This window comes from Protobothrops mucrosquamatus, unplaced genomic scaffold (genome assembly GCF_001527695.2).
Source record: "Protobothrops mucrosquamatus isolate PMUCROS unplaced genomic scaffold, P.Mucros_1.0 scaffold1041, whole genome shotgun sequence".
Classification (NCBI taxonomy): domain Eukaryota; kingdom Metazoa; phylum Chordata; class Lepidosauria; order Squamata; family Viperidae; genus Protobothrops; species Protobothrops mucrosquamatus.
The window spans coordinates 190715-215979 of record NW_015387273.1 but is presented as its reverse complement, the minus strand read 5'-3'; the positions used below and the strand labels follow the sequence as shown (position 1 = coordinate 215979).

The 25265-nt window shown below is 38.3% G+C and overlaps 1 protein-coding gene across 3 annotated transcripts in view; it reads right to left on the bottom strand.

The window, feature by feature from the left end:
- Window positions 1–6439: 6439 nt before the first annotated feature.
- Window positions 6440–25265, bottom strand: part of ZNF277 (zinc finger protein 277) — a 107679-nt gene continuing 88853 nt past the window's right edge. For 2 of the 3 annotated variants that reach the window (XM_015820010.1, XM_015820011.2), the window contains 5 exons: window positions 14127–14194; window positions 11865–11961; window positions 8339–8381; window positions 7725–7899; window positions 6440–6831 (listed from right to left, as the gene is read on the bottom strand). In XM_015820010.1, coding sequence (XP_015675496.1) covers window positions 6639–6831; window positions 7725–7899; window positions 8339–8381; window positions 11865–11961; window positions 14127–14194 — 576 coding nt within the window. In that variant the 3' untranslated portion in view covers window positions 6440–6638. The remainder of the gene's footprint in view (window positions 6832–7724; window positions 7900–8338; window positions 8382–11864; window positions 11962–14126; window positions 14195–25265) is intronic. The other variant, XM_015820012.1, reaches the window with a different exon arrangement.

The window sequence follows — 25265 nt, the reverse complement described above, 5'->3', positions numbered from 1 at the left end:
TGTTTCTTGTCCTATCCTTTGATGCTTTGGAGAATAATTTGACCCCTTCTTCTTCGTGGCAGCCTCTCAAATACTGGAATACTGCTATCATGTCACCCATTTCTTCTTTTCTTTAGACTAGCCAAACCCAAGTCCTGCAGCCGTTCTTCATGTTTTAGTCTCCAGGCCTTGGATCATCTTACTTGCTCTTCTCTGAACTTTTTCCAAGGTCTCAACATCTTTTTGTAGTATGGTGATCAAAACCGGTTGCAGTATTCCAGGTGTGGTCTCACTAGGGTTTTATAAAGCGGTACTAATACTTCACATGATTTTAATTCTATGCCTGTTTATGCAACCCAGGATTGTATTAGCTTTTTTGGCTGCTGCTGCACATTGCTGTCCACTAGGACTCCAAGGACCCTCTCACAGTTACTGTTTTTGAGCCAGATCTCACCTAATCTGTACTCATAACTTTGATTTTTCCTGCCTAAATGTAAAACTTTGTTTTTCTCCACATTAAAACTCATTTTGTTGGATAGGGCCTATTGTTCCAGTTTGTCAAGATCTTTTTGAATCCTGAGCTTGTCTTCTGGGGTGTTGGCTATTCCTGCCAGTTTAATGTCATCTGCAAATTTGATGAGTTCCCCTTCTATTCCCTTTCATAAGATTGTATGGAAAAACACAACTGTGTCCTTTGCAAAGATGACCACCCACTCCAAACAACCAACAGCATCTCTATAATACCAATTGGATTCTTCTATTGTTTAAAAAGATAGTTCTGCAGTGAAACTTATTTTCTTCTGTTTTCCCCCACTCAAGGTATATCCAGGATTTAATTCTAATATTAAATGACTGCAGATGAACAATTTTGAGAAACTATGGTGACAGTAGCAAGTAATCTATCTGGTAGAATATTGGAATAGAGAAATATTGGAATAGAGAAATCTTGCACAGAACTGGGAGATTAAAGGTGAAGACTATAAAGAAAAGGAAAAACAGATGGTATACATTTGTGGTAAAAGTTTAACCCAATTCCAGCAGCAATGATTTCCTTATACACAGCTTATCATGTAGCAAGGCAGGCTAAGATATTTAAAATATGGTTTCTGACAGGGATTTTTTTGTCATAGAACGGACCAGAACAGAGTTCCGGCACCTTTTTTTGACAGTTTTTCCAGAGTTGCGTTCTTCTCCTATTGTTTCCCTTCCTATCCTTGTTTGGTTTTGAAAATGCCCCGCTGGCGGAACAGTGTGAATGGGGTCCCCTCCAGTACTGTCTGCCTCCTCTAGGAGGAGCCATGAGGCACCAGAGCACCACAGCCAGAGTGTGGCTTGATTGGCTGATTCGAACCATATGGTGTGGAACCCGATGGTGGCGGTGGGAGACACATAAGCATGGAGGCCATCTTTCACAAGAGGGTGAATGAGCCTTTTGCCTTCCCTTACAGAAGGTGGGGTGTGAGGTTAACAAGAGGCGAAGCGAGAGGAAAGAAAGGCGGCTGGCATGGAAGTTTGCCCGACAGCGAAACTTTGCAGTTTCGGTTCCTTGGGTAGTTCAAAGGCTGGGATGTCTACGAAAATATCTTTTTAGTCTTTTATACTTTATATTCAAACTGCAGAGGGGAAGAATAAGAATAAAGCCAATGTCTTGTGATTTGGAGGTATTATTATTAATAATATAATGTATTGGTCAGATGTAAAGGTTGACCTACAGTATGAGATTTAATCAGATCTATTTATTAAATTGGGTTTAACTTAAAGATAAATTAAAAGTAATCTGTTCACTGACAAAGTTTCAACTTTAATTTGTTTCAAGTCAATATCCATATTAAACTCCAAATGTAAATTTTTCCACCTTGTTTGACAACTTCTTAAAAATAATTCAATCTTTTACAAGCAACCAAATTTTGTTTTATTGGGCCAATTTCATTCCACATAGAAAGCTGACATTTCCTCATTAAACTAAACCAAAAAATTAATAAAATGCCTTCTTGTAATTTAAAGCCACACAGTGCATGGTAACATTAATAGTATTAACTTACCTTGAACAAAATCCTAGTCTTTTAGATACATTAAAAATTGAAGGGTTTTTTTTCCCCTCCAACTATAAAGGTAAACCTTGTAGGGTAGCCAAGGCGGGTTGTATGACATGTATGAGATCCGGCACTTTTTTTTTTTTTTTTACAAAAACACTGGGTTTTGAAGAAGAGAATGTTTTTAATAGTAATAATAATCCAAATGTAAATGAGTAATAATGTCCAAAGTAATAGGATCCAATCTGAGTCAGTCACTGGGTCTAAAGGTTTATTCTTCCAAGCTTTCGGGCTCGTGCTGGAGCCCATCCTCAGGGAACTTCTCTCTCTCCAGAATATGTGCAGTGGGCTATTCTACGTGTTGTATCTATACGGTCCCTGGTTGTATGTGGCTTTTAGCTATTAATGATGTTGATGCCCAGCTATTAATTCATTAATTGTTGTTTCCTTCTGCTGGCCACACCCTCAGTTCCTAAGTACCTGGTAAATTGGTGGTTAAATCAGCACTCCCATTGACTGACAAGGGGCCTGTTTCCAGGCTTCAATCATTTCTCTGGCTATTTTTGTTCCTGCTCAGCCAACAAATTAAGAAGCTGTGGAATTGAATGCATGCCCTTGTTCATTGTAATATGAGGCTACCAATGAGATCAGGTCTCCTCGTCTAACCACTTGCTCATGTTCTCACATGTCCAAAGTAAATTACAAAAAACATCTAAGTAGCACTTAGTGGCTGGGGGGAATAGGAGGGCTAGAAAAAAAGGGGTTACTAAAATACTGTTATAATTTTTGCTTGTGCTTTATTTAAGAAATAAAAAACCCATTCCAAAAAAATCAGTATATTTTTAGAACACATCCTTTTCAAGAAGAAACAATATTTTAGAAATGATCTTTTTGTATTTATGTTTTTGGGCATGGAGCAAAACTAATGTTTAAAATGTTGTTCCATTTCTGTAGGAAGAAATTACACATATTAACTCAACCTTAAATTTAATATTTTTAAATATTCTATCTCAATCACATAGGGTTTGATTTCTGAACAAAGAAAATAAACTCCCAATCCAAAGACTTATTGTTCAGCATTGGAGGCACAAACAAATGGCTCTAATTGTTCAATGGCTTGTGGTATTTTGATTAATTCAGATAATATATTTTAAAATTATTTCCAATTGTTTTATTGTTCTGAGAATGGTTTTACTATTGAACATGTTTTATTATTTTGTACCACTTCACTGGCATTGCCTCTATAATTTTTGCGTCCACATGGAACAAATTACAAGGAACCAATATCCATATCATTCTTTTAAATGCTTGAATTGATTTCAGGAGCATGTCATTCCGTATTCAGTACAGTCTTATGATGCTGATAAGAATTGATGCTGAAGGCAGATTTGCTTAATCCAGCTCCCAAATAACAGCAGGTAGGGACATAAAGTCATCTTCACTTGTTACATTTGACTGCAGATGCTTATGCTATGATAGCCATGGGATTGTTTTATGGAAAACCTTCACACAAAACGAACCGTAACAGTGTATATGCAGGAAATTTTTTAAATACTTTTATAATGTATTGAGAATTATGGTTGTAACACTAAATGTATTTTTCTATCATTATGCCTAATTGGGTACATTTGACATAAGCTAAAATCTTAAACCTATTAGCTGTTTTAGAGCTGATATTCTATTGTCTGCTGGAGCTTCATCACCAAATGGCACTCACAGTCCTTTTTGGCAAAGAAGTGCTGCTGGCTGTGTTTTGTTGGCAGGTGATGGGGGGGAGGGTAGATGGAACATCTGCAGCAGAGCCAATCTCAGGCTAATAGGTCTTAAAACCTTTGTTCCTCTAACAACAGATAAAAATAAAGACTGTTCCAGTCCTCGATTTGCCATTAGGTGCTTCTTTCCACTCTTGTCAGTGAGAAAACAAAAGAAAATCAAAAGGGGGAGAAAAGAAAATCACAACTCCCACCTTTTATCTTAGCCAGGGGTCTTCAAACTTGGCCCTTTTATGACTTGTGGACTTCAACTCCCAGAATTCCTCAGCCAGCATGCCTGGCTAAGGAATTCTGGGAGTTGAAGTCCACAAGTCATAAAAGGGCCAAGTTTGAAGACCCCTGATCTTAGCCAACATACAGTAAGTCAGCATGCTTTAGGAAGTGACAATATCATCACCATTATCATCCTCCCACAAATCTACAAACTGGATTGCCCTCTAAAAGACTGTATTCTAAGCAATCATAAATGAAGTAGTAAAATAAGACAAAAGAAAGAAAGGGAAATAAAGGAAAAGAAACAATAAGTACAATTAAAAAAGAAAAAACTAAAGAAATGTATGACTTTCAACTTTCTTTTCAAGATGCTACATAAATCCTTTTAGTCTCTTTCCTTCAAATGCATAAATCATCAGTTCATTACTTTCTTCTTTCAGCAAAACATCCATACATTTCCAGTCTTTCAGAAAAGTTTTTATTGTTTTTTTCTCTGACCAAAGAAGTCAGTTTGCCATCTCAGTGAATTCTGACATTTTCACATTCCCTTTATCCAATGTAGGGATTTCACTTTTATTTATTTATATCCCACTTTTGTTATTTTTACAAATAACTCAAAGCGAAGAACATATCTAACACCCCTTCGTCCTATTTTTTCACAAGTCTATGAGGTGAGTTGGGCTGAGAGAGAGAGTGACTGGCCAAAGCTCACCCAGCTGGCTTTCTTGGTTAAGGGGAAACTCAAGTCTCCTGATTTCCAGCCTGATGCCTTAACTGCTAGGCCAAACTGGCTCTCTCTGTTCATCCATTGTTGTGTATATAGTATTCTTGCTGAAGTTAACGCATACAAAATCAATACACCATGAGTTTTTTCTAATTAATTATCCTTGAGTCCCAATAAGAAAAAATCTGGTTTCTTTTACAATAATAACCTTTAAAATTCTTTGTACACATTTACTGTATATCCAACATTTCTTAGTGTTTTTTTTCTTAGCTTTTGTGCAAATCCACCCTGCATGATAAAATGCCCCTCATGTTTTCATATTTCCAACTCTGGTTTGAAATACAGTTGTACATTTCTGATAATTTATTTGGTGTCATAGACCAATGATACATCATTTTACAATTTTTTTCTCATAAATTATGACTCTAAATTTAATACCAGTTGCCCATATTCTTTCCCAAATAGCCATCTCTATATTTTATCTCAAATTAATAGCCCATTTTGTCATGCAATCTTTAACTTGTTCTTCTGTTTAAAAACTTAAAATTTTATTAATTTTTGCTACAGTATTACATGTTCATCATTTGTACGCACTATAGTTCAATTTCAAATTATGCTTTGTAATTTTCAATTCATTTTATCTTTTTATTTCTATTGTATCTTTTTTTTAACTGTGCATACAATCAGAAACAATGTCCTTCTACAGCAGGGGTGTCAAACTCAATTTCATTGAGGGCCGCATCAGCATTGCGGTTGCAGGGGTGTGTGGCCAGGGTGTGTGCGGCCTACTGGGTGGGCGTGGATGGAGTGGGTGTGGTCTACTAGGTGGGTATGGCCAGCTCTACATTGTTCGTGTCAAGGATGCCTGGGCAGGAGTGGAACAGATCTGAGGGTCTCTGGCAGAAGAGGGTGGGACTGGGGCAAGCGCCAAGGCATGGTCCATTTCTTCATTCCTCACAAAGGGTGACACCTCCCCAGCATGCACCCAGGGAGCGGGGCTGACACAACAGGGGCTGGTTCCTCGCTGTTTCTAGACGGCCTTGTGGAGCTAAGACTGAATGCATTTCAGCATAGATGGCCACCACAAAATTGTACATTGGCTCCCGGCCGGCCTGGGCCAGGGCCAAGGCAGCGGGGGCCGTTCTCTCACTGTTTCCAGGATGGCTTCGCGGGCCACATGAAACCACTTCGTGAGCCGCATCCAGCCTTGTGTTTGACATGTCTGTTCTACAGTTAATTGTTTTCTTGACTTTATCCCAATTTCTCCACCCTCTTGTACTAGTAAATATTTGTATGTTAACCATTTATTTCTACCTGCGGTTTCTCTTCTATAGAATGCTTCCTGTACAGAGGTTGATAAAATATATATTTAGCCACAACCTGTACTTATATTTATTTTAATATGGCACTTTTCACATAATGATTTTTAAAATCTACATTAACAATAATTTTATTGTACCATAAAAAAGCTCATGCCCACCAAACTTCATTCTTTTATTTCTCAGCAGGTCCCATTCTTTCATCCAACCCAAACAACTTACTGCAAAATACAATTTAAAATCAGGTAATCCTAATCAGTCTTTTGCATCCTGCAGAATTTATATGTAATCCTTGGTTTCTTTCCCTGCCATACAAATCTAGACAATAACTTGGCTATTGCTTAAAAGGCATATCATTTTTCAAAATTGTATTGTTTGAAATAAAAACAACACTCTAGGTAACACTTTCATTTTTATTACAGAAATTTCTCCAAGAAAGGATAAATTTCACCTCTTTCCATCTTAATAGATTTTTCTTAATTTCATTCCATACTGTAATATAATTATTTTGAAATAACCATTCATGTTGGACATAGTAATACTCAAATATTTTACCCTTTTCTCAATTTGAAAACCAGTTAAGATTTTTTCATTGTAATTATGTTTCTATGTTATTTAACTCGTCATGAAGAAGCTCATTTAATACACTGCTCTGTTTCAAAGCCTCTATGTTGGAAATATCCTCACTAATGACAGATATGTTTTCTGTTCGTTTTTCAGCTGTCAGTCCATCCTCGTTGTCAGAAAGTGCACAGAGAAGAGTATCATTTTCATAGGTAGGAAAATAGTACCTGAACAGAACAAAAAAAGCAACATATCTAATTGATATTTTCTTTACCCATACCTCTTATAGCATTATGACTGAACCTAACATTACTGAAATGGTTATGGCTATTGCAACTCCATAAACAGCAATAGCCTGTCATTTAAGTAGAAATTGGCAATAGTGGTGGCTATCTCTTGGTACTGCTGTGTTTTGTGTGATACTGGTTAGGGTGGACTGAAATGATGTGTGGTACACTATAGATCTATTATTTCTTTATTTCAGTGCTACTGGTGCTATGGAAGAATGGCAGGACAGCAATAACAGCATGTAGGTAATGCCAAATAAAGAACTCATGCAATTGGATCCTGTTCCCTGATTCCAATTCTTAACACAGTTCCCAGTGAAATGGGAAGCATTACTGGGAAACTGCTTCACAATTTGTGATATGTGCACATAATGTATATGTTCACATGCATATATATATGTATCTTTTTATTTCATATAATCAATATATTCAGTCATTACAGATTCTTGAAGGTACAAACCAACAATGCCGGTGCTGTTTCTGAATTTCAAGTTGGTAATAAATTAATTCTGTATTCCTACTTTCTATAAACTTTAAATTATCTTGCATTCTTAAACACATTGAATTGTTTGTAATAGAAAAACTACTGTTCTCTATTTGTCACTTGTTAAGTGACATACCCTGTCTAATGAAAATATTCCATTTTAAAACAAGCAATAATATCTAGCAAATTGTAATAGCACTTTTATTTGAAAGTGTGTTGATCAGAGAGCATTTTGAATGACTGGTTGGTTTGCAGCCTGCATAGATTAAAAGAATACAAACCTTGCCTGTCAATTAGGTCTTATAATACACTGTCTACAATACTGATGGAGCATACATACATAACTTACTGTGGTTGATCCCAAACAGATCTGTTCGGCAGATATGCTATATGTTTGCTATCTTCCAAATGATGTATTAACTCTTTTTTCAACTGGAATTTTTTCTCACATTTAAAACACTGACACTGGTGCACCTGTCTCCTGATGAAATTCACTAGTTTTACTTGTTGATAAAAATTCAGATCTATCAAACAAAAACATGTTTTAGGGAAGAAGATGACATATCCAAATAAGATTATTGGACCACATGATCTTGTGTTTATAGTGCTTAAGCCTCATTTATTGTTCTTGAATAAGTTAGTTCTGCATATCTGTTGATCATTTGATTTAGAAGGGTAATTGTATATTGTTTAAGGATAAATAAAGCGAATAGTGCCATGATATTTATTCCTTCAGTGCTGAAACCTGAGCAGCTATTAAAAAATCATGCAGCTCATTTACACAGCGGTTTCTTGAGAACCATCGAAAAACAATTGATATTAACACTTAAGAAAGGAAAACTGCAGTAAAAGTCCAGATAATTAAAAAAAACCTTGAACTGTATATGCTGATTTATGTTCTAACATCCCCCCCCAGATTTTTATGAGGAGCAATTTCTTTAATACAAAGTGTGGATTACTTACCATACTCAGACTTAATTTTTAACAAGTTAAATCCATGAGCCTCCTGGGTTTGGAAAGAAAAAAAGTTTTTGAAAGGTTTTGAATTAGTTATATTTGATTAATGCTAATTTTGTGAAAACCAGAAATAACTGTACTATATAATATTATATTGAAACATACTGCTGTATTATTTTTTACTCAACTATTTGTTGTAATTATAAATGTTATAAAATTCCAATAAGCACAGTACAAAACATTAATTCTTCAAAATATTTATTGTCTTCTCAAAACCTTAGAACTAGGGATTATCACTTTTATCCAGCAAACAATGTTAATATAAATCATGTCTTACCACACAGTTATTAACCCAGCCACAGCCCCTTAGGTGAATATTTTAGTCACTAAACTTTATCCCAAGCTATTTCTATTCTGGATTGGATGGAGATTTCAGCCCCTCTCAGATTTTCAGTTTAACACATAAATCATTTCAAAATGAACAGGTAACTAGACCATAGATACAGCCCTTTTCCTACTACCTCAAGAATGAAAACAACTTAAGAAGTGTGGGAAACTCTTCCTAATCAACTTAGCTTACAACTTTGTCATCCTTTAAAAGGTAGAGGAGGGAACTAGAGGAAAAACTATACTGGACCTAATTCTTATTAATAGAGAAGTGATAGAGGGAGTTGAAGTTGCCAGAACCTTGGGCAAGAGTGACCACATCATATTGGAATTCAATATAATGCAAACATAAGCAATATAATATAATGCAACCAGTGTTTTAAACTTTAAAAGAGCTGATTTTAGAAAATCAGAGAGAGCCTAAGCAAAATTTCATGGATAAAAATCCTAAAGGGGAAAACAACTCAAGAAGCATGGGAAACTATGAAAAGTATGATCATAAAAACCCAGTCCAACACAATACCATTGAAAAAGAAAAACAAGAAACCCAAGAAGAAACCAGCATAGTTGCACAAAGATCTCTCTGATAAACTGAAAGACAAAAAGGACAAGTACAAAAAAAAGGGAAAAAGGGACATGTAACTAAGCCAGAGTATCAGCAGATAGCCCAAATCTGCAAAGATGAAATCAGGAAAGTAAAGGATCAGAATGAACAAATATTTTTTAAATAGTTTCTTTAAATATATAAATAACAAGAAAAAAGTCAAGGAAACAGTCAGTCCACTAATGAGAAAAGATGGCAAGGAAATAATAGGCAATAGAGAAAAAGCAGAGCTCCTTAACTCATTCTTTGCATCAGTCTTCATGCAAAAAAACAAACAAACACCAAAACAAAATTATAGTCCAACCTACCAAAAACATAACTGTAAAAGATAGACTAAAAATTAAAATTAAAATAAGCAAGAAAATGGAAAGAGAACACCTGTGTGATCATGATGACTATAAATCACCAGGACCTGATGGGTTACATCCCAGAGTTCTGAGTGAGCTGGCAGATGTTATCTCAGAACCATTGCACCACATCTTTCAAAAATCTTGGAGCATCAGGGAACTACCAGAGGATTGGAAAAGAGCTGATATGGTTCCCATCTTCAAAAAAGGAGGGAAAAAACAGACCCAGGAAACTACAGACCAATCAGCCTAATATCAATACCTGGGAAGATAGTGGAAAAAATAATTTTAAAAAAATCTGTGAACAGGTATGAACAGTTTAACAGCACAGGTCTGTTAAAAACAGATCATGCCAAACCAATCTTATTTCATTCTTTGATAAAGTGATTAAATTAGTAGACCAGTGAAATGCTGTGGAGATAGCATACTTAGACTTCATCGAGGCATTCGACAAAGTAGACCATAACCTACTTCTTGGTAAGCTAGAAAGAGGCGGAATAGACAGCATCACCACCAGATGGATTTGTAACTGGCTGACAAACTGCACTCAATGAGTAGTCCTTAAGGGTACTACATCCACATGGAGAGAAGTAAGCAGTGGGCTATCACAAGGCTCTGTCTTAGGCCCAGTACTCTTAAATATCTTCATAATAACTTAGATGAGGGAATAGAAGGCAAACTCATCAAATTTGCAGATGACACTAAGCTGGCAGGAATAGCCAACACCCCAGAGGACAAGCTCAGGATCTAAAAAGATTTTGACAGACTCGAACAATGGGCCCTATCCTCTCCAACAACATGAAATTTAATGTGGAGAAAAGCTAGGTTTTACACCTAGGCAGGAAAACCAGGATACAAGTACAAATTAGGTGAAACCTGGCTCAAAAACAGTAACTATAAGAGGGACCTTGGTGTCCTATTGGACGATCACTTAAACATGAGCCAACAGTGTGCGGCAGCAGCCAAAAAAGCTAATATAATCCTTGGTTGTATAAATAGAATCAAAATCACGTGAAGTATTAGTACCGCTTTATAAATCCTTAGTAAGACCATGTTGAGACTTTGGGAAAAGTGCAATAAAGAGCAACTAAGATGATTAAGGGCCTGGAAACAAAACTTATGAAGAACAGTTGCAAGAATTGGGTATGGCTAATCTAGAGAAAAGAAGGACTAAGAGGTGACATGATGGCAGTATTCCAGTATTTGAGAGGCTGCCACAAAGAAGAGGGGGTCAACTTATTTTCCAAAACACCAGAAAGCAAGAAAAGAAACAATGGATGGAAACTAATGAAGGAGAGAAGCAACCTGGAATTAAGGAGAACCTTCCTAACAGTGAGGACAATTAACCAGTGGAACAACTTGTCTTCAGAAGTTGTACGTGCTTCATCACTGAAGGTTTTTAAGAAAAGACTGGACAGCCACCTATCTGAAATGTATAGGGTCTCCTGCTTGAACAGGGGGTTGGAGTAGAAGATATCCAAGGTCCCTTCCAGCTCTTTTCTGATTCTTTGGATTCTCTCTCAAATCTTCATGTGTTGATATTGGAGGTTTTATGAAGAGGTGTACTTATATTGCTTGCACCATGTATCCTGTCCACACATTTAGAATGTTAATTAAGTGGAATCCTAGATCACACAAAGTGCTACATTACATTCATGGAAGCATAGCTGTGCTTCAAGAGCAAGATAAGTGTCCACACATCATTCTCTACTAAATCTGAAGCCCATCATGCATTCACCTAAATCCCTAAAGTATTTAAAATAGATTTCCTGAAATTTCTGAGTCAAGATGTTCTTCCTTTTTCCAGCATGAGTAGCTCTGGATCTAATCTGTAAATCCAGGACTATAGTTCCATTAAAATTAATGAATACTAACAAAGAGATAACAAACAACTGGTGTATTATAATGATTAAGGTGTAAAGGATTGGGGAGATGTAGATTCAAGTTTACCCTTAGTCAGGGAAATTCACTGGGCCAGTCCATCTATCAGCCCAATTTTTTTACAGGTTTATTATAGATAAAATGAAGGGGAACTCCATGAAAATTCCTTTGAGCTCTTTGGAAAAAAATGGATCTAAATGGAATAAAGAAATTCATAATAAAGAACCTGCTAAAACAAATACCTCCATAACAAACTCACAGTATGTAATTTCTAATGCATAATGTAAAGTATGCATTACTACATTCTTCTTACCTTCATGTGAACACAGAGTTTTTCTGTGGTGTCATCTTGCTTTTCACAGAAGAGGCAGACTGCACAAATAGGATGTTCTTCCCAATCAGACCAGTCCCTATAAAGAAACAATGTAACGAATCATCTGTAACTGGCATTTTGAAATTGTCCAGAAAAACTATAGGCATGGAAACAAAATCTGTTTTAACTCATGTATTCCCACAAAAAAGCAGAAAGGTGGAACTCTGCTCCCATCAGTCAGCTGCAATCTCCTCTTGCATTCCTGTCCCCATAGGTCAGACATGTCAAACTCGCGACGTCACGTAATGATGGCAATGGGGGGGGGCGCGGCTTCCAGATGATGCATCCGGCCCACGGGCCAGCAGTTTGACACCCCTGCCATTGGTTTTTAGTTTCTCCTTCCTGCCCCTGAAGATACTCAGTTTTCTATGGTCACTGAACATGTCTAATCCACTCTAAGTTGTTTTGCCATGTATACATTTTCCCACATATTATTTTTGTAGCATTGCAAGCTTTGCAATTCTCAAGCACACTGGTATTTTCTTCTTGTCCCAGCATTTTGATGAGATAACTATTCTATCTATTAACTGTTATATAGATGGAATATAATAATATATATCACCCAAATGGGGCAAAGATTCTTCTGGCTGGGTGCTGCTTATTTCAAAGAAAGAAAGAAATAACATATCCCAGAATGTTTTTTTGCAGTTACCAAAATTTAAGTGGTTAATTTTTAGCAGCAAAGCAAAGTAGATGCCATGTATTTAAGCTTAAGTGTAGCTTTACCCCACTAAAAAACCAACACCTCCCCCATCTCTTTTCCATCTACTGAAACAATGCCACCATAATATTCTAACTCCATTGTGGTCTTTGGCCAACCCAATATTGCAGTTATAAAAAGTGGCTTATGTAAAACTAAAGAGTACATGTAAAATATTGTATCTTTCTGTTTGGGGATTTGATAAATATGTATAATTTCATAAAAAACAATTGTTGGAGGCTATATACTATCTAACATGAAGATAAGAATGCTTTGAGGAACACTTGTCAGCTTGCAAGGTGAATTCTATTCTAACATGACAATATTTCTCCCAGTTTTTTCAGACAAGGCTACTCTATAGTAATTAAAGCTACTTGTATAGGCCACATTCTAAAGACCTAGATAAAGAATTACGGTACATTCTCAACACCATGGCTCAGTTTCACCTTCTTCTAACTTGCTTGTTCTCCAATTTCATCCATTGTTAATAACTTTAAAGTAATAATCTGAAGAAATGGATATAGCTGGAGGCAAGAAGTTAAGGTTTAGTTTATTGAACACTGATGAGAAAAAATACTGTTTTTGTTATGTAACCTCTCCTGGGGGATGTAGGAAATGTGGCTCTTTTGTCATTTCTTTCAGTCTAATGCAGGGGTCTTCAAATTTGGCCCTTTTATGACTTGTGGACTTTAACTCCCAGAATTCCTCAGCCAGGCACTCTGGCTGAGGAATTCTGGGAGTTGAAGTCCACAAGTCATAAAAGGGCCAAGTTTGAAAACCCCTGGTCTAATGGAAGCCACATCCAATATACCTGAAAGGCATCAAGTAGGGGAAGGATGACAAGACAAAGGAAATACACAATGACCAGCAGTCTAGTGGTAAGACATGAAATACTGAAACTATTCTGGAATTTGAATCTAGAATTGTGCAAGTTGGATTGAAAACAGCACTTAAAAGTGTACATCATACTTGTCTGCAATTTCTTCAACCAAACCTTTCTGGGCTATAGAAGGCAACTACAGAGAAAAGCATCAGCTGCTTTAAGGAGTTACACATAGGTAATATATGAATGTCCCCACACTCTTCAAAGAACCACTTCTCTTTGAATTCAAAGAGCTGCACAGCCCTGCCTGATTCTTTCTGTATTTATTTATTTATTTTATATCCCACCTTTATTGTTTTTATTGTCTATTAACAGGATCACTCTGTAACATTTTCTTATAAATTGCCCTACTACATTAAAGAACTGTAACATTTTCCCTTGAGGTGGAAAAGTAAGTTTGAGGTGGGATATCATTAAAGAAAATAAAATTAAAGATATTAGATTGTCCCTTTTTAATCTCACTATGCCAATTTATTACCATTCCCCATAATTACTATTTATACTTGAAAGGGTTGAAAATCTCATTTTTATTTTTTTTCAGTGACTGCTATTTTGTCTATCATTATCATATAAGCAAGCCTAAAGAATCCCTTAAATATGAAACAAAAATTCCTAATACTCTTCTTGATTGTGGAACAATTCTCGATCATCTTCTGATTGAATCTGTTCCCAGGACTTCCCAAATTCCTGAAAAAAATAAAATAAAAATGTGTTAAGCAAACTAAATTTTTTAGATTTATTCAGAAAGAGCAGACATTCTAAGTTAGAAATGGAAACTCTCAGCAATCCTTCCCCTTGGCAATATCCACTGAAGAACTTGAATGCTGCAGTTTAATAACAGGCTCACCTTTATCTGATCTGAGTTTTGGTGGTGCCTTATCTGATGGAGTGTTTGAGATAAAGTAATTTTATAGTTTTGTATCTAAAATATTAATTCACTGTATGAACCAGTTGAAAATGTGTTTCTCGTGAAAATAAGAACACATGGTGTTAACTGAAAGTAAGGAAATATGGGATTTCATTAAGAGCGCATAGCAAGCATGGCAATCCCTTACAGGAACTGAATTTTGATCCATATCACAGTTTTATTATGGAACCCAGATCAAGTTCATTTCTTAGGTTTAGTGAATTTTGTAATGATTTTATTCCTGGCTCATATGATAAATTTGTGTGATTCAAAAAAAAAAACAACGTCGTAACAATTAAGTACACCTGGCAAGCTAGAAAATTATGAGAGTCTGCAAGAATTGAGAAGTTTCCTATATTTCCCAGTACAACTTATTTCTAAACAAAGTTTTTTTCTTTTTTAAAGAAAAGCATATAAATTTATTTTTGAATAATTGACTCTCTTTATGAGATGAATGCTCAATATAGGATATGGGAACCATCCAATGTGCTTAACTATTTTTATCTACTTTTCTGTGTTGTTGTGGAAAGCACTACGGAGCAAGATAAGCCCTCTTAGGATAACTGAAGGATGGATTAAAAATAAGTCTTTCATTTTCAGGAAAATGTCTGAGTTCCTACATTAGTATACTGATAGAATGTAAAGAGTATTAGCTATCTGGGAATACCAATACATTGGATTGAAATAGGACTGAGCATTACTCAAAAATAGTGAAATACAAGGCACTATATTTGTCTCTCTGCCTTGACATAAAATCTAGCTTTAGGATGGATTGCATTAATGTGCTATCCTGTGAGATGGAACCATTTAACCTATGCTTTATCCTTACAGGAATTGATCTATGACTTGTAGATCTTCCTGGGTTCAGACTGCCATAGTTAAGGGTCATTTTATTTTAATATTTTTTGGAAAAAAAGAAGTTCCTTATGGTTTAAAGAGCTTGAAAGATATAAAATAATAGCTCTGCTTAAAACACCACTTGGATACTTCTGTGGCAGGTGAAGTATCTTAATTAAAGAACATTGTCTCAATGCTATTTATTATACTTGCATTCACATTTACCTGCTTCTTCAACAATTGTAAGAAAAAACACCAGGTGAAAGAGATTAAAAGTGAAGGTATCACGATCAAACTGTTATATTTTGCTTCTGGGGGTAATTATGTCAAATGAGACAGGCACAGACTACTGTGTACTGTAATCAGAAGTTTCAGAGCTCTTACAACATATCAGGTAAATGGTGTATCCATTAAAATAGCTCATAATAAGATTTTATTATAGTTTGGGGACTTAAAATTCTGTAATTAAGTCAGAGATGTCTTACTCTCTAGGATAAACTGTTGGAGTGCAGTAAGATTCATGAATATTGCCAGGCCAGTAAGATGTGAGTTAACATCTCTAACTGCAGGGTCCTCTTAAAAGTGCTACACTCTTCTAAGGAATTAGCTGCTATTTTTAAATTAAAAGATAACAGCTGGAAAAAAGCTAGGTTGGGGTGAGGAAAGAAATGTTCTGTCAGAACCACCAGCTTCAGCTTTGCTCCATGCGGGGGTTCTGTCATTAGTGGGGGAAGGGAGGGGAACAAGGGGGGAATAATGGTCAGGTTGCTGTATATTTTTATGAGGGGAAATTGGGAGGGGGGAATTGACAGTTGAAGAACAGAGCAGCCTAGAATCTGGTTCATGCTGGCGCCCCTGCATCTTCAAGGCAATTTGCCCTGAGTATGGAATTTCACCAGCCCAAACATCTCAGTTTCTCATAATATTGGATTGGCTACAGTATGGACCACGGGAGGAGGGCTAGGGAACGCATGGGTTTAATTCTGTATCACTGCATGGGAATTTCAGATTCTGCTTGACTCTATTGCAATCAGTATTCCTTAGTAAAAGTGCCTTTTCACTTCAAATGGAGTCAAGAGTTTTACTTCCCTAAAAGATCAAACTGGGGCAGGTCTGATATTAAGCAGAATTTGCAATTGTGGTCAAGAGGACATCATCTCTACTGTGGGGACTGTGCACGCAATGTCAGTTCAAGGGAGCAACAAAGAGAAAATCGAATGCTGGGGGAAGGGTTCGTCCAGGCACCCTCCTGGGCTGGATCTCTCTGAATGGACCCGCCAAGGCCCAAGTGGTCCCTGGATGTCAGAAGGAAGGACTAGGAAGAGAAGGCCTCAGGGGTGACTTTCACCCACAGAAGCTGTGGCAGCTGCCAGTGGAAACAGAGGATAGTGTTGGAAAAACTGGAGAAGGAGGAGGAAGAGATGGGTGGAGAACAGGGCCAAGCCAACTGATGATGGAACAAGCCATCAAATTCATGCGGGGAGCTTTCGAAAACCTCAAGGCGTGCAAAGCCCTCGCCCAAGCCTCCCAGGCAGAAGATCAACCACACCTGGCCTCAGCGACTGATGGGGCAACCGCATCCACCGTGGCATGCAATGGAGGAGCTGGATCTGCGGTAGCAGCAGCCTCTGCAGCCCCAGCACCTGGAGGGGCAGCCTAGCGCTGCCCCCTGTGGGACTGATGCCAGCAAGGACAGTAAGACCTCACTGCTGGGCATGAAATTTGATGGAGACCCTCAGCAACTGGGGAAGATTTGCAGGAAGCTTACTATAGAGTCCGGATTAAGGAAGGGGAGAAATGGAAAACCACTTTTAACTGTCTCTTAGGGTGTTTTCCATTCAGGGTTCTCCCCTTTGGGCTACAAGGGGCCCCTGCTGTGTTCATGCAGCTGATAAATGAGGTGCTGCATTAGCATCTATACAAAGGTGTGCTAGTTTACCTGGGTGACATACTGAACTATACTATGAAACTATGGCAAAGCATATGAAACTGGTTAGAGCAGTGCTTAAGAAACTTAGGGCCATCCAACTATATGCTAAACTTTCAAAGTGCAAATTCCACCAAAGCAAGATTGACTATTTGGGCTACCGCATTTCTCATGAGGGGATAGAAATGGACCCCGAGAAACGCAAAGTGGTGCTAGAATGGGTTCTGCCTCACACCAGAAAGCTTCCTGTGATTCACAAACTTTTACCGCCAATTCATGCCATCATTCACTCAAATTGCTCTCCCCATCATCAATTTACTAAAGACACAAGGGGTGGGGAAACCCAGGCTGAGTCAGCCCTTAACTGGTCAATGGAGTGCCAGGCAGCGTTAAAAAACCTCAAATGGCTGTTTGGTGCCGTACCTGTGATAAAACACCCAGACTCTAACGCCCTGTTTATTATTCAAGTGGATGCTAGCGATGTGATAGTGGGAACAGTACTTTTGCAAAGGAACAGCGAGGATGCCCTGCAGCCATGAGCATACACCTCCAGGAAATTGAGTGACACTGAACAGCAGTGGGAAGTGTAGGAAAAGGAGGCTTATGCAATGTGCTGTGCATTCTTAACGTGGAGACACTTCCTGGAAGGGAGCAAGACCCCTTTCAAGATGTGGGCTGACCACAAAAACTTAACCCTAAAAACGCCCCGGTGGCTATCACCCAAGCAAGTTTGAAGGGCTCAGTACTTTAATCAGTTTAACTTCACACTCCACTAACTACCAGGGGGGAAGAATTTCCTAGCCAATGCACTGTCCAGCATGCCCCAATACACTAGTTCCAAACAGGAAATAGTGAGACCAGTTATCTCATCTCACCAACTCGCAGCACTGGTCATCACCCAAACATAGGTGAAATAACAACCCCAGGTCAGGGGTGACATAGCAGACTCCCTAAAAGCAGCATTAGAGGGAGACAAGTGGTTCCAGGTTTACAAAAATGAATGCATGATGCAAAGGAGCTTAGCCTGGGTGGAGGCAAAGCTGTATGTTCCAGAAAGCCAAAGATTACTAATCCTGGTGAAAAGCCATGATTCGAAAACTGCTGAACATTTTGGCTTTGTAAAAACGCTGCACCTGATTAAGTGCCAATTCTGGTGGCCATCACTAAAAAAGGACATTCAAAGCTATGTGGTTAGCTGCCCGGTCTGCGCTTCAGTGAAGAAATGGGAAGGGAAGACACTAGGACTCCTCAAACCTGTAGCGGAAGGAAATTTCTATGGATTTCATAGTAGAGCTACCTGAGAGCTCAGGAAACACTGTTATTTGGATGATCACTGACTTGTTCTCTAAACGTGCATTTTGTGCCCTGCCAGAAATGGAAGTGTGAACATGCAAATGGATGCTAGAGCAATAACTGGGGTGCTACATAAATTACCAACAGGACAATTGGACTGACCTCCTGACATTTGCTGAGGTGGGCTATAACAACTCTATATAGCAGCACCAGATTCACCTGTTTAAAGTGGCCACGGGACAGGACTTTGCACCCATCCCTGAACTGCCCTTGACTACCCCCCTCCATCTCCTCTTTAAAAGACTCTTTAAAAGACCCACCCATAGGACTCCTGACCTGTGATCAGGAAATCATTAGAGAAGGCAAGAGAGTCTTATAAGAAACAAGCAGACAATGAACAAAGTCCAAAGACTTCAAAACAGCAATAAGTGTACCTTTCCACTAAATATTTACAGTCTAGACAGCTCTCAAAAAAGTTGTGTCCCAAATATGTCCTTTCCCTATCAAAAGAATCATCAACCCAGTCACAGGGGAACTTGGGCTGCTGAAATCACTTAGGTGCATTCACCCAATCTTTCATTCTAGCTTACTGAAACAGGAAAGTCAATCCCTTCTGCACCCAAGGCCACCACCATCCGAGCCACTCATGATTGAGGGGGAACAACACTTTGAAATTAAAGATATTTTGGACTCGCTCAAACACTGTGGAAAACTTTAGCACCTAGTAGCGTGGAAGGACTTTCCCCCCTCAGAGACTGAATGGGTGTACTTTAAAGATATTAAAGTGAGCAAACTTCTCAAAAGCTTCCACTACCAGTATCCTGATAAACTGAAATAGCTTTTTGGACTAACTGTATTTTGCCTTGTTTTCTCTCTCTATGTTGTGCCTTTCTGTCTGTTTTGCAGGACTAACATCCCTGTCAAGGGGACAGCATGTCAGAACCACCAGCTTCGGCTTTGCGCCTTGCTGGCCTTCTATCATCAGTGGGGGAAGGGAGGGCAACAAGAAGGGAACAAATGGTCAGGTTGTTATATATATTTTATAATGGGAAATTCGGATGGGGGAATTGACAATTGAAGAACAGAGCAGCCTGGAATCCAGTTCATGTTGGCATCCTGGCATTGTCAAGGCTGTTTGCCCCGAGTGTGGAATTTCACCAGCCCAAACACCTCAGAGTTTCTCATAATATCACAGTGGTGCTGGATTGGGTACGCTACTGCCCACAGGAGTAGGGCTAGGGGAAACCAGGGGTTTAGTTCTGTATTGCTACATAGGAATTTCAGATTCTGCTTGACTCTACTGCAGCGGTTCTCAACCTATGGGTCGCGACCCCATTTGGGGTCGATCGACCATTTCACGGGGGTCGCCAAGCAAGGCTGTCCGCCATTTTTTTCCCCTTTTCCGGCGGGTGTCTTAGCTCCCTTGAGCTGGGCCAGCTGGTGGTCAGCCTGCTCCATCTCTGCTGCTTGCCAGCTACGCCTCGGCCAGCGCAGGGGGCGGAACCACGCATGCGCGGTGCTCCTGGGCAGGGAAAGTCCTCGACTTACGACCGGTTGGGTAGTCCTCGACTTACGACCGGTTTAGTCCTCGACTTACGACCGGTTTAGTCCTCGACTTACGACCGGTTGGGGGTCGTGGCATTAAAAAGGTTGAGAACCACTGCTCTACTGCAACCAGTATTCCTTAGTAAAAATGCCTTTTTACTTCAAATGGAGTCAAGAGTTTTATTTCCTTAAGGGATCAAACTGGGGCAGGTCTTTTTTTTTTAGTTTTATTCATTTATAACATAAAATGTGAAAATACAAAAGCAAATAGTAGGGGACAACAATAGAAAAAGGGAAAACAAAAAGGTGTGAAGAAAGGAGGGAGAAGAAACAAAAGGCATTGACTTCCGACTCTGTTGCAGTAAAATCAGACATTAAAATCAAATCTCAACTGTTTACATTTCTATAGTAACTTGGACTAGCCATTTCTGTATCGGCAAATCAGTCTAATCAGTAAAACACAAAATCATGATATCACTTTTTGCACCTCAAGCACAAAGTCCAGAAGCGGTTTCCAAGTAGAAACAAAAGTACTTATGTTCTTTTCTTTTATCAGCACAATCAATTTGACCATCTCTGCTAATTCCATCAGCTTTTGTAATCATTCATGGCATCCTTCCACTTTTGTGCATAGAGAAATCTTGCTGCCGTCACCATATGTAAAATCAGAGTTCCAATTTTTTTTCCAGTTCTCTTTCCATTAGGCCCAGAAGGAAAGTTTCTGGTTTAATCTTTATGTTCACTTTAAGAATTTTCTCCATTAATATATGAATCCCACTCCAATATATCTTTGCCTTATCACATGTCTAACATAAATGATAAAAAGTCCCTTCTTTACATTTACATTTCCAATATTCATTTGAAATACCTTTATATATTCTAGATCAGGGCTTTTCAACCAGTGGTACGGGTACCACCTGTGGTACATTGGCACCTGGCAGGTGGTACGCAACCATCCTAGAAAAGTGGTAGCGGGGGAGGGGAATGAGCACAAGCCTGAGCGAGAGATGAGTGGAGCTGCAGGGCTGTCAGGGCTGAGCGGAAGCACCAGGATCAGTGCTTCTTTGGGACTGTCAGGGCTCAGTGGAAACGCCAGGATCAGCGCCAGGCTCCAGTTGGAGCTTGGTGCTGATTATGGCGCTTCTGCTGAGCGCAGAAGAAGCACTGATCAGCTGGAATGTTGCAGCATCTCCAGGGTTTTGTTGCTTGGCAACTGATTCATATTTATGATGGTCACAGTGTCCCAGGGTCATGTGAAGTGACCAAAACCTGCTGCAACCACCCAGCAGACGGGGGGAATAAAAACCAAACACCCCTCCATCCCACCCCCGCTGCCAATCCTCAACAAAAATGCTCACAATGAAAACCTCGGATAGGAGGAAGAGCGCCGCCGGGTGGGCAGGCAGGTGTCTTGCTCGGCTGTGCCTTGGGGAGCACTTTTTTCAGTGCCATTGTAACTTCGAACAGTCACTAAGCGAACTGTTGTAAGTCGAGGACTACCTGTACTTTATCACTTTTTTCCTTTTTTTTTTTTGGTCATCAAGTTTTTGACACCTTGCTAGGCGACTGGTGGTACTTGGATATTGCCATATCCTAAAAGTGGTACAATGGGTGAAAAGGTTGAAAAGCCCTGTTCTAGATAACTTATCTGGTGCTAAATACCAGCAATACGTCATTTTGTAGAAATTTTCTTTTAGGTTATAATTTAATGTGAGTTTTAAGCCTTTTATCCATATATTCTCCCATTGTTCTAACATCACATTATACCCAAAATTCCTTGTCCACTGGCTCATACAGTGTTTTACATGTTCATTTTCCAAATTCAATTTTAATAATGTTTTATAGACCTTGGCAAATATATGATCATCACTACCACATAGTAGGATTTCCAATTCATTTTTAGCAAACTCAAAACCATGGGCTTTTTTGTCTAGTTTAAATCTTTCCTTCATTTGTTGATATGTAAACCAGTGACAAGCATGACCTTCTAATTCTGATTCTTCCCTAGGCTTGAGGATGGGGTCTCCAGAATTGAAAGATATTATTTTACCTTACGTCCACCAGCCCAGCTTCGCCACCATTTCTTTTCTAAAAAAAAGCTTCTTAGGGTTTCGTAAAAAACCTTGTTTTATATTTATTCCAAACTTTTAATATGGCACATCTAATAAAGTGATTATTAAAATCAACATTTACTTTAATTTTATTGTACCATAAATACTCATGCCATCCAAACCTTAATTCATGGCCTTCCAAACCTAGCAGCCTCTTATTCTGAAGGTTCACCCACTCTTTTAACCAAATCAAACAGCATGCATCAAAATACTATTTCAAATCTGGTAAACCCAGACCCCCTCTTTCCTTGGCATCTTGCAATAACTTATATTTGATTCTTGGTTTCTTTCCTTGCCATATGAATTTAGAGATATCCCTCTGCCACTGTTTAAATGGAATGTCCGTTGCAAGTACTGGTATTGTCTGGGACAGAAATAGCATCTTTGGTAAAACATTCATTTTAATTACTGAAATTCTGCCTAATAATGTAGTTTGTTCCATCTTTGTAAATCCTTTTATATATCATTCCAAAGAAGTACATAATTATTTTGAAAGAATTTTGTGGTTGTATTTATCAGCATAACCCCCAAATATCTCACCTTTTTCTCAAACTTGAAACCAGATCTTTTAGTCAATATATCACCATCCTGGGAGGACATATTCTTGATCAACATTATTGTTTTCTGTTTATTTATTTTAAAACCTGCTAGAACCCCAAACTCATTTAATTTCCTCAACATATATTCTATCTTATTTTTTGGGTCCTGTAGGAATATAATCAAGTCATCAGCAAATGCCCACAATTTGTAAACTTCATTCTTGATATTTATACCCATTATTTTCTCATCTTGCCTAATGTCTCTATTCAAAACTTCCAACACCAAAATAAACAACAAGGGAGACAAGGGGCAGCTTTGTCTCATACCCTTTTGAATGTCACATGGATTGGTTAAATCACCATTAATAACATTTTTTGCTTGCTGTGACGTGTAAATAGCTTTAACTCCTTGAATAAATCCCTCTCCATTTCTTCCAGAACTTTAAACATAAAAGTCCAATTTAAATTGTCAAAGGCCTTCTCTGCATCTAGGAATATTAAAGCTGCCTGTTTCTCATAGTAGTATTGTAAGTCTTCAGTGATATTCAGAACAGACCTCACATTATCCCTTAACTGTCTTTTTGGCAGAAAGCCAGATTGGTCTTCATGAATATATACCTGTAAAATCTTCTTTAGACTTTCTGCCAAAATTGCAGCAAAGTTTATAGTCATTGTTCAGTAATGAGATTGGTCTATAATTCTTTGTCTTTGTAAGATCTTGACCCTCCTTCGGTAATAACTCAATATTGGCTTCCTTTCATGTTTGGGGTATCCTTCCCTCCTAAACTATATAATTTATTATGTCCTTTAGTGCTGTAGAAGTTCCTCCTTGAAACACTTATAGTATTGACTTGTAAGGCCATCTGGTCCTGGAGCTTTACCTGTTTCATTTTTTAATAGCTTCTGATATTTCGAAGACTTATTAGGTCATTCACAAGTTGCCTCTGGGAGTGTGATAACTTAGATAACCTTTGTCTTAAAAGATATTAATCTATTTTAGACCTATATAACTTCTGTTTTTTATACAAGTTAGAATAAAAATTATGGAAAGTTTTTTAACAAGTTCATTATCAGTTATTACTTTATCCCTTTCACAAATTTTCTCAATCGGTTTTCCCTTTCCTTAATTTATATGCCAACCATCTCCCTGGTTTATTTGCAAATTCAAAATGTTTTTGTTTCACATACTTCATTTTTGTTTCTATTTCTTGATCTGTTAACATGGACAGTTGTTGCTGTAACAATTTAATTTGATGTGAAATTTTTACATCCGTAAGTGTCTTTTGTAACTCAATTTCTTTCTGTCTAATCTCATCTAATATATTTGGCATCTTTTCCAGGGATTTCTTCTCTAAACAATTATACTGTATGAAATAACCCCTCATAACAGCCTTACTTGCATCCCACATTAAAGCTGTTTCTCTACCTAAATTATCAAAATATCTTTTAATTTTTTTACAGTCTTTCACAATCACCTCCTTTTGCAAAATAACGTCATTTAATCTCCATCTATAATTCAACCTCTTTCCTCTAAGTACCAAAAGCACTGGGTTATGATCAGAGAAGGATTTAGGTAAAATATCAACTTTTAAAATTTTATTTGCAAGATTTTTAGAAAGTCAAATCATGTCAATCCTTGAAAAGGATTTATGTCTTTCTGGAAAAAAAGGTATATTCTCTAGCAGAACCATTTTTATATCTCCATAAGTCTATTAGTACTAAGTTATCCATCATGTCAAAGAAAATTTCAGTAGTTTATCCTGAGAGGGTTTATTCTTTTAGATGATAATCTATCTAAAGCTGGTAAAGTCACTCCATTCCAATCCCCCAACATGAACCAATTTATATATGAAAATGCTATTAACTAGTCCATAAGATATTTGAAGAATTTGCATTTATCATCATTTAGCCTATACAGGCCTACTACTATTGGTTTTATTCCATTAAGCTCAATTTCCACTACTACAAGTCTACCATACTCATCTACTAAAAGTAGGTTAGGTTTAAGTTGGGGTTTTATATATAGAACAACTCCATTGGTTTTCTTTAAGCCAGCAGATATAAATTCCTCTCCTAGTCGTTTATTTATTAAATATTTCTTATCCTGTTTCTTAATGTGTTTCTTGAAGGCAAATTACCGTATTTTCCGGCGTATAAGATGACTTTCTAAACCCTGAAAATCTTCTCAAAAGTCGGGGGTCGTCTTATACGCCCAGTCGTCTTATACGCCGGAAAATACAGGTATTCAGGCAGGCTTCCAGAGTTCGGCTGGCAGGATGCAGGTAACCCCTCCCCCGTCCTGCCGCCTCCCACCGCACCGCGCCGCGTCCCGCGCCTCCGTGTCTCAAGCCTCTGTGTTATGCTTGGGCGGAATACTTTTTCTTTTACAGATGGGGCGGGTGGGCCTGACATTCGCGCGCAGGCAGGACCCCGCCCACCGAGCCACCGCTTCCCCATCGCCCTCCACGCCAGCCTGCTCCGTCTCCAGACCTCCCAGCTGACGGGCGCAGGTCTGGGGGTCGCCAGCTGACGGGCGCAGGAGTTCGGCGCTGCAGCGGCCTCCCCTTCGCCCTCCGCACCGGCCAAAGCGTTGCCTGAC